The sequence below is a fragment of the Ictidomys tridecemlineatus genome, chromosome 9 (genome assembly GCF_052094955.1).
Source record: "Ictidomys tridecemlineatus isolate mIctTri1 chromosome 9, mIctTri1.hap1, whole genome shotgun sequence".
NCBI lineage: Eukaryota > Metazoa > Chordata > Mammalia > Rodentia > Sciuridae > Ictidomys > Ictidomys tridecemlineatus.
The window spans coordinates 117509586-117519878 of NC_135485.1; the positions used below are offsets into that span (position 1 = coordinate 117509586).

General features: G+C 35.8%; 1 protein-coding gene across 1 annotated transcript; it reads right to left on the bottom strand.

The window, feature by feature from the left end:
* Positions 1-3773: 3773 nt before the first annotated feature.
* On the bottom strand, positions 3774-9473 carry LOC101958119 (cyclic AMP-dependent transcription factor ATF-4). The gene is given in 3 exon segments (XM_078020748.1): positions 3774-3971; positions 3973-4503; positions 9420-9473. Coding segments are annotated over 3 exon segments (783 nt in total).
* Positions 9474-10293: the final 820 nt, after the last annotated feature.

Genomic DNA, 10293 nt, shown 5'->3' on the forward strand with positions numbered 1-10293 from the left:
AGATGAGTAGGTTTGAACTAAAACTTCTCTTTCTAGAATTTTCCTGCAGTCTTTAGGAAGTAGGAACATGATCAAGTACTTGTATATGTTTTATTTCAATTTTCAAAACCATCTGCCTTGTTAGGTACATGGTCTGACTCCTAAAATGCATTAGGCAATGTTTTTACCCACAGCTTTATTACTGCATGCATTAGTTTCCTGGAGCTGCTATTACAACTTACCACAAGGTAAGCAGCTAACAACATTCTGTCACGTTTTTCAGATGTCAAAACATCAAGGTGTCAGCAAGACTATGCTCCTGATGAAGGCTCTAGGGAAGAATCCTTACTTGCCTCTTCATAGCTTTTGGTGGCTCTAGCAATCCTTTGCATTCCTTGGCTTGTAGTTGCACTACTTTGATTTTACATTGGCTTCTTTCTTGTGTCTCTGTACGTTCTCTTTTTATAAGGGTATCAGTCATTGGATTTTGGACCATTCCAATCCAGTATGACCTTAATTTGCAAAGGCCCTCTTTGCTAATATGGTCACATTATGAGATTCCAGGTGGACAAGAGTTTTTAGGAGACATTATTTAAACCAATACAGTACATAACAGGGATGTTAAATACCCAGATGGAGATGGAGGAATTTCACTGTTCCTATTCCATCTTGGACTCAGCCAGTTCCACATAGTAGGGCCTACATTCCACAGGGTTTCAGTTTTAAGTATAAATCTTTGCATCAGATGAAAATTTCTGAATTTCAAGGGATTAAAACTCAATTTGAGCTTATCAGGCAAAAGTGTATATTTATAGGCTTACCTTAATAGTGGAAAAGGCAGGGAAGATGGAACATAGAACTTTAATCTGTGTCATTTATCCTCTTCCTTTTCCCTTACTTATTTTTGAATACTGGCTTCATTTTTCTAAACTGGTTGAGATATGGCCATTATCAGTTTCTGGCTTCATGACTAGAAACTCATGACTTCATGACTAAAGAGTGAACATTTTGAACTTAAAGGCCATAATGAGAAGCCTAATATTACAAGCTTGAATGAGGTTCCCAACCCTGGACCAATGGCTGAATAAGAGTGAGGTCTATGGTTTTTGTCATAGCCGAGTCATGTCATCTTTCTCACATCCAGGGGTGCAGTGGAATCTGTTTCCAAAATAAAGGAGGAAAAGTGTTAGGTCAACAAAAGTTAGACGGCTGCTATCAATAAATTACAGTTCCTTTCTCCATTCTCTCCTTAGTCCTTCCCCTTTCAGAGTACAGGGACTGGATTAGAAATTGCATGGATCTCAAAACAAGTAATTGTTAAAGCTAACACAAAGTGAAAGAACGGTGGTTTTGCAGTGCTCAAAAGCCTTTTGTAAACAAAAACAACAAAAAACAAAACAAAACTGAAAAAGCTGAATAAGAAAAACATTGTCACTTGAAAGTTGAGTGACCTAAATTTTAATCCTTGTTATATCTCTAAAATTATGTGATCTTGTACAAGTGACTCACCTAATACTCCTTTTTCTCACTGTCAACATGTTAGGCAATATATAAAGGTCAGCAGGAACACTTTAAAAATAGTTTAGGAAAATCTATCTTTGAAATGATAGAATGATCTATATCATCTGATAATGATTCTGAGATAATAAAATCAAATGAGAGAAAATTTTGAAGTGAAAAGGTCATTAATTTGAATTCAAGGGTTCTGATTCTGGATGTGCCTGATCTGACTTTCCTTAGGTAATTTACCTGTGTAACTCTCAAGCTGTTCCCTCTATAAAAATCACTGAATTTTATTAATTTATTTCCCAGAACTCATCCAGTTCTAAGATCTTTATTTTTTTTAAACTACAATTATACCTCAATTGTTCAAATTTTATTTTGTTTCCATTTTACAAAATGTTTGCTTGTGGCATTTTTTGAACATGAAATATTCTTGGCCATTTTCTTTTCAAATATTATTGTTGTTCCACTTTTTCCTCTCCTTTCTCTCTGTGTCACATATAGATCTTTTCACCATGTATGATGTCTCTAATGCTCCTTTCTCTTAACATACTCTTAACTGTTCATGTGTCAATTTGGATGTTTTTCTTTTGGGCAACTTTTCAGATTACAATTCTTGTTCTAGCTATATTGATTTTGGTTTTTAGAAAGTTAAAAATACGAGGTGTTTAGTGGTAGTGTTATTTGTAGTTGATCTTACATTGACTCTGATGATTGTCTTGCATCTTTGATATCTTTTAATGTTGGAAAATTTTTTGTCATTGTCTTTTCAAATGTTTCTGCCATGTTGTTTTTCTTGTTTCTTTTGGACATCTAATCACACATACCATTGACCTTTCAACTGTATCCAGTGCTTTTCTGCAACATCAGGTTCTATTTTTTCTCACACACAGTGCTATTTATTTTTCTCCTTGATATTTAACTTTTATATTTTCTAGATCTTGTTTTTGATATCATAAACCTTGTATTCTGCTTTGTCAACTTTGCCAAATTTTCAATTTTAGATTTTTAAACAATTTTTCAGATTTCGAATGTCCATTTGATGATGTTTCACAAGTTCAATATCCTGTTGAAATTCTTTCACTCCTTATTTTTTGTCCATACTTTCATAATTTTTATATATTAAACATATTATTTTAAAGTCTGAGTTACCTGGGCATCTCTATCTCTCTGTTTAAGCTATTATTTCTATTTTATAGAATGTGAAAACTAAGAAATTTCATGAAAAAATAAATCCTTTGTAGAATACATAGTATAGTTTAAAATCTTGAAAAAGAACTCCTATCTCAACCATATATCTCACATATAGTCAATGAGCATTATTTCTCATTTTTGTTGAAGAAAATTACCTGTATTAAATGTACTGAAAAGAAACATCATTAAGCACCATTAAATGAAGAATAACTCTAAATCTCTTTAATCTATTTGCATTCATTAACTAGCACTCTAGGGTAAAAATAATTATGGCTATTGTTATGGCTTTAAATTCCTTTAAAATACTGACTAAAGTAAATTTCCAATTTGGGGACAGATAAGAACTAATGCCATTTAGTTTTAACAGGATTCTAATCATAAAGCTAAAGACATAAATGACATTATCACTTAAAAGTTACCCCACTTTACTTCCTTTTTACCATTGAATCAGACACTCTTACATTAATTCCAACAGAAAATCTAAGAAATTCTTGGATCCACCTCCAAAACACATTAGGTAATACCCTGAAAAGTCAGAATAATGGCAGAAGAACATCTTATTTTAACTTTTGAGATAATAGCACAAAAATATACTTTTTGCTAAATAGATCATTACTACTTTTAACTGTGGCATACTATAATATTTGAAAATTAAAATAAGCAAGAGAAAACCACAGTACGCTCGAAATAAGACTATATTGAATTTTCACAGGCACAGTTTCAAGCAAGACTAATTAACCCTCATTATTCACCAGGACTATTTCATTTAGGGCAGCTTACAAATAAGGAAGACTTTACAAACAGCTCTCACTTCAATAGGTCTTAAGATAAACATTCTAGTTTTTCAATAGTTATATGGATACCACAAAGATACTTCTTATCACTACTACTTGAAATTTCTTGCTGTTCTTCATGATTTCTTCAACTTTTTTTAAATAGTGGATAAACGATTTTCTAAAAAGTCTGAATATTTTCAGTATAGCTCATCTCTTTTTTTTACTATTATTTTAACTACAAAATAATTTATTCCAACACAGCTTCAGCACGAGAGACATATGTACAGGCACAGCACTCCTGACTACCCTACTGAGGGACCCTTATTTCCCCTTTGCCTTTCGGACCTCTCCTATCAAATCTTTCAGATACTGGATCTCCTTGGCCAGAGAATCTGCCTTCTCTTTCAGAGCCTCATTCTTGTTTTCTAGCTCTTTACACTCACCGGTAAGAGCTTCCTGTTCTGCCCTCTTCTTCTGGCAGTACCCAGTAGTTGCTGTCTTGGTTTGCTCCATTTTTTTTCAATTTTTTATCCATCTTCTTACCTTTTACTTTTGCTATAACCATTTTATCTCCAGGAAGGTCATAAGCTTTGGGGCAGTTAGACCCACAAGGACCACTTGGAGATGGCAGGCTGACATTAGCAGAGCCTCTGGAGGTGGAAGGGCTATGCTGAGGAGAGCCCAGGTCGGACTCTGGGCTCATACAGATGTCACTGTCATTATCTGGGGGGGCATCTTCCTCCTTGACACACTGAGGGATCATAGTACCATGAGCAGCAGAGTTGGGCTTCCTCTCTCCTTCAGAGATATCCACTTTGCTGCCTAGCTCTAAGCTAAAGGAATAGTCTTGAGAAAGAGCCCCAGGGGAAAGGGAAAGAGGTTGAAAGAATTTGAAAGGGGCAACCTGATCTGTTTTTGTTAAACTTTCTGGGAGATGGCCAATTAGATTCACCATCTCGGGGGGCTCCTTATTAGTCTCCTGGAGTAGGGGGGCAAAGAGATCACTGAGCTTCCTGAGCAGCAAGGTGTTGGCCGGGGACTTGATTTCCCTCTTTGACCAGTCGGGTTTGGGGGCTCAAGAAAGCCTAGGTCTCCTAGATGACTACCTGGAGGTGGCCAACCACTTCAAACCTCATGGGTTCTCCGGTGACAAGGCGAGCTCTTCCGAATGGCTGGCTGTGGATGGGTTGGTCAATGCCTCAGTACAACTCTCTCTACATAAAAATTGGAGTTCTCCACAAATTAATAATATACTTGGCAATCATCCTTTCCTTTCTAGTGTATAATCAAGTAAAGTTGTGCAAGTCAGAAATGGGGGGGAAGTTTTCATATTTCACATAACTTTAAATAAATTTATTTCATAGAACTGTAGGGGTGCCAGCAAGATATCTTTTGAATGATACTTTCAGATGATCACTGGCATCCCTCCACCTCTGCCATATCCTGGGAGATGTCAGCAACTTTCACAGGTAGCACAAAAATGAGAGCCTTTCAATAGAGGTGGCCTATGGTGCTGGAAAATGGTAGGACCCTGGGAGTCCAGTAGCTCAGTGCTGGAAGTTGGCCTGAAAGTCAAGGTGCATGCACAGGAATAGGAAGTGATGCAACAGGAAGTGACACAAATCTCTGTGGAGGCTGATGCACAAGATTCATGTGCAGGCTGAAGGGCAGTATGCTGACCTCCTGGAAGACATGGCAGATGACACATTGGTGGTTTTTTTTTATTTATTTAAAATATCCTTTCCTTTCTGTTTATTTTGGTTATTTGCTTTTGCTATTTTAAGCTTGTTTTATAATCAGTTTTCAGATTACAGATGATAAGATGTAAAGACTCTGATATTCCCACAAAAAAATGTTAATTTTTGTTTTTTTAGTAATAAAGGGTTTCAGTGGATGACCTGATCCAGTCAAGACTTGATTTTAAGCTTTGTTATGTCTGACCTATTTCATTTTTGCTAATTATAGGATGTGATCATTTCTAGGACATGTCTTTTCCCAAGTCTCTGGGTTTGGCAAGTCTTCTCCACCTTGATTTCTATTCTTGAATTTCCCCAGGGTCCTTCAGCTGCGGAAATCATGGCATTAGCGTTATCTGTTTGCTGTTTTCTATATGTTTCTTAGAGGCTTGCTTTGTCATAGCTTAGATGTTGACTAACAATTTGAGGGTAAGCTGAGTGCAGAGATTTGGGTGCTTTTCCAAGTTCCTTTCACTTCAACAGTTTGTTCCTTAAAACTCAGCTCTGTTAGAATCCTTAACTCCAGCTCCTTTCCTTAGATGTATGGGACTGCTGCTTTCTTCTTGGGTTTTCCTCACTTTCACTACAATTTGGAAAATGCCCTGAGGAAAATTCCAAGGTCAAGGTTAATACATGTTGTATGCTTTCCTTTCTCAAGAATTCTAGCTGCTCAGTGTTACTTGGCACAAGTCTCTAATGCCTTCAGAGGATTGTTTATATGTTTTTCCAACTTTTAAAGTTATTTTTGGTAGAAGAGTTAATTCAGTATATGTTACACTCATGGATCCAGAACCCAGCATTTTATTCACTGAATTTTAATTTCAACAGTTACTTTTATCATTTCTAAATGTTATTTTTACTGAAGGAAGACAAAGTGAACATGCAAAAAGAATTAAAAAATGACATGGCACATGTTGCAAGCATCCTTTGTCTTCCTTTAAATATTGTATATGTACATCTGTAGTCGAATTCTGTTTCTCTTTTTCTTTGTACAGATTTTTATAGTGATTTTTTTATGTTCATCTCATATAAACTGATGCCAATTTGTGGAAGTTTTAAATTTGAGAATCTTTAGGATCTTGCAAATGATTGATTAGATGCATTTTTCCTTATTCATTATGAGTCTAGGCTTAAAATAACAGAGCTTTTGAGAATTTCAAGACTGGCACACTGAAGCAAAATTTATACATTTTAATTTTGAATTGTTTTCTCCATGGTAAACTTGAAAAGTAATAAAAATGTTTAATAACCTTAGATTCACCAAGTTTCTCCCTTATAAGCTATACCTACAGAAATTCCAAGCCCATCTTATTAAACATTTTTGTTTATTTTTTAAAATATGGATTTTAGAAGGAAAGCTGTTAACTCAAGTTCAACCAAATTTAAAGACTTTTTTCTCCCCCCACCCCCCCTTTTTTTTTGTACCAGGAATTGAACCCAGGAGTGTTTAACCACTGAGCCAAGTCCCCAGACACCCCCCTTCTTTTTTGCATTTTATTTAAAAACAGATCCTCTCTAAGTTGCCTAGGGTGGCTTTGAACTCATAATCCTCCTGCCTCAGTATCCTGAGCTGCTGGGATTACATGCATGCACCCCATGTCTGACTAGGATTTCTTTTTTCCTTTTTGAGGAAAAGGAGAATGACTTTTTTCCCCTAAGATCCAGTGAGCAATATGTGAAAATAACCTTTGGTTCATTTAAAACTTATGACAGATTGATGAATGAATTATTTATCAACTAAAGTGAATTATCTACACAACTGTTTAAACCATTCCAGTACTGTCCCTTGGTAGATGACAAATTGGTTATGATTAAAATTATTGTATTTGAGGCTGTATATAGGTATGATGTACTGAATTAAAATGAAATAAAAGGAATTGAGACCTGAAATGGGACATTTCTGTTAGGTATGGGCTCATTCTAAGGGTAGTAGATGGGGGAGAAGTTGGGGAATAGAGTAGAGTAGAAAGTGTTAGCAGAAAGAGACCACAAATCCCTTGACTGTTAGGCCATTGTTTATCTTTTTTACTGCTACATCCAAAGTAACTTGACAGTCTATCACACAGTAGTTGCTCCAAAAATATTTTTAAAATTCTTTTTTAGCTGTAGATGGACATAATACCTTTATTTTATTTATTTTATGTGGTTCTGAGGGTTAAACCCAGTGCCTCACACAAGTGAGAGGAGCACTCTACCATTGAGCTACAACTCCAGTTCCACCCTCTCCAAAAATATTTGAACTGAAAATATTAAAGATGGACTTCAAGACATAACAACAAATACCTCTGTCTGTGATAGGCTGCCACATGTTTCTCCATAATAGGAAGAGATATTTCTAGGAGAACTGGCTAACTAAAAAGATCTAATAATTGGTTGACCTCTCCCCTTATCAATGGACTTGAACAACTGTGGATCTCTTATTTTTTGGTCATAATAAATGAATATTTATGAATCCTAACTTTCCCTTCACAGTGTTCTTTCTGATAATGACAAAGTTAACTTCTTTTTTGTATGATGAGGGCTTTCAAGTATGCATGAATTTCATGTATTCATAATAAGGGCTTTTATATATTAATTTATACAACATTCATATAAACCTATGAGATAGGTGCTACTTAAGAATAGTAAAGAATAGTAAAATTAGTATTAATCAACCTAATTTACTATTGTTGTACTAAATATTTTTTGTTCTGGTAATATTGTCAGAGGCCTAGGGAAGTGTGTACAATCAGCCTGAAGAGGTCAAACCACCCCAGAGGAAATTGTCTAATTTCTGATCTACACTTAATATCTTTTTAAACAAATTCCCTGGCTTTCCATTATATTGCCACGGATTCACTTTACTGTAGTTTCATGTACTTTACTTTACCATATACCAGTTCTAAATTTCAAAAGCAAATAACCAAAGATTTACATTCAAATTAGCATGCAAAATACACTTCTGATTATCTTTTAAGTCTTTTAAGTATAGAAGAAGATGGTGAAGCAAGTTCTGGATAATTTTCTGCCTAAGTAATTTAGTAAGTTGACAACTATTTCATGAACCGGAAATTGTGTGCCGATCAATTAGTTTTATCTGTCAATGCCTTCTTGTGGTTTCCTTAGAGAGTACTTAGGTATCAGCAGCATCTTTGCAAGAAAATGAGGACAAGTGAATGAGCAATTTCTTACACACTATCAAACACTGCAGAAAGTGTTTAATATGTAATGAGTAATTTAATTATTAGAATCACTCTGTGAACTAGATATAACCCTAATTTTTCAGATGAGAAAACTGAGCAGAATGTAGCATATTGTGACAAGCACCAAGCTAAGAATTTTTTTTTTTGTTTACAGATTCTCAATTGAATTGAATTGAATGCAAATTTATGGTCATAAAGACTACATTGTCTGGCTATTTCTATGTGGTAAGCAATTAGTGCCAAAATAAAACAAGGAGTTGCCTCTGAACTGGTGATTACCTTAGTCACGAATGGCTTCATTCCCTAAAGAACTGAAATCCAATGTGCATTCTTTACTAAAGCATTGGTCATTTCCTGTGGAAAACTAATTGGGGTGTGTTCTATTTAGAAAAGTGATATATTCATTCTTACAAAAATATTTAATTTTCTTCTGTTGTACTCTTTTGTATATTTTCTTCTTTTTCATTTGAGAACCTACTCTAGGCTTCTAACCAAAAGCTTTTAGGCTTATAATTTTTGGCTATGCTACAGGCTTCATGACCATGGGAACCTGATGACTGCCCTTTGGAAAACAGTGTGATTTTACTATAAAAGGCATCTTTATGGAGGCATAACTGGTGATGGCCAGTAGAGGTTTGATTTCTTCTGGCAGTTTTCCTGAGGTAGTTCCTCCACCCAGCCACAGTGCTCCAGGTTTTTATTCCACAAGCTGTGAATTGTAGTCTATCTTAAATTTCTTCTTTCCCAAGTATCTACACACCATGAACTTGCTCTAATAAAGGGGCTTAAGTCTGTAGGGCTGGGTATGTGAGGGTGGGTGGCTGGACAGAGTATGTGATATTGACACATTGCATTTTTGTCAATCCAATGGCTGAAATGTCAGCAAAGAGATGGAACTCTCACAAAGAGGGTTAGGTTTAGAACAACAATAGATAAATTGCACATGCGACTTTAAATATTCTTCTTCTTCTTCTTCTTTTTCTTCTTCTTCTTCTTCTTCTTCTTCTTCTTCTTCTTCTTCTTCTTCTTCTTCTTCGTCTTCTTTTTACTTCTTCTGTCCTTCCTCTTTTGGCATCTTCCTGTTTTCCTTTGGCTGGCCCCATTCTTCTTGGGTTTTCTCATTTAGGTAGCTGTTTTCATACTTTTGATCACCTGGAGGGCTTTAGACAATATAGGTTGTTGTCTCCTTCAGTGTTTCCTTCAGAATTTCTAATTTAGTAGATCTGAGGTGGTGATGGAAGATTTGCACATCTTACAAATATCTAGGTGCCTGGACCCAAAGCATCAGCACTACTGATGCCTTGAGACCCACTGGTCTAGGAATTAGGCTTTATCTCTTAAAATTTTCATTCATTCATTCATTCATTCATTCATTCATTCATTCAGTATTTATTGGGATACTACTGAGCTAAGCAGTGCCTTTTAGACATTGAATACCTTTCATGGAACCCACCTTTAGTGATTGGCATTTAATAAAATTTTAATAAATGTTAAATGGCTTTTCCATCTGTATTTCCCCAAATCTGACTAGCTTATGGATTCCAAGAACTCTTTAGTAGGAATGATTCAAATTGCGCTGACTCTTTCTCTTGCATGAAATGAGACCTCTAGCATCTCAATAAAACATTCAATTTTATCTCAGGGGTGTCAGAGCTTGTCACTCATGTGTTTATAACCCTAGTTCTAGTTCCCATGCATAAGCCTCCCTCATGGCATGTTTTCTGTCTGTGCACCTACTTCAGGGCAATTTAACTACTGTACCTGCTGTTGCTGCTGCTGCCTTCTGTGGGACCATGACTTTCATGTCAGAGTGCTACCCAGCATGCTCCCAAAGAAGCACACATAACAGTGCCTGGATAGCGATGGAGGGAATAAGATGCTGCCTGATGCTGCATTCCACTTCCTCACCTGAAAATTAAAGTA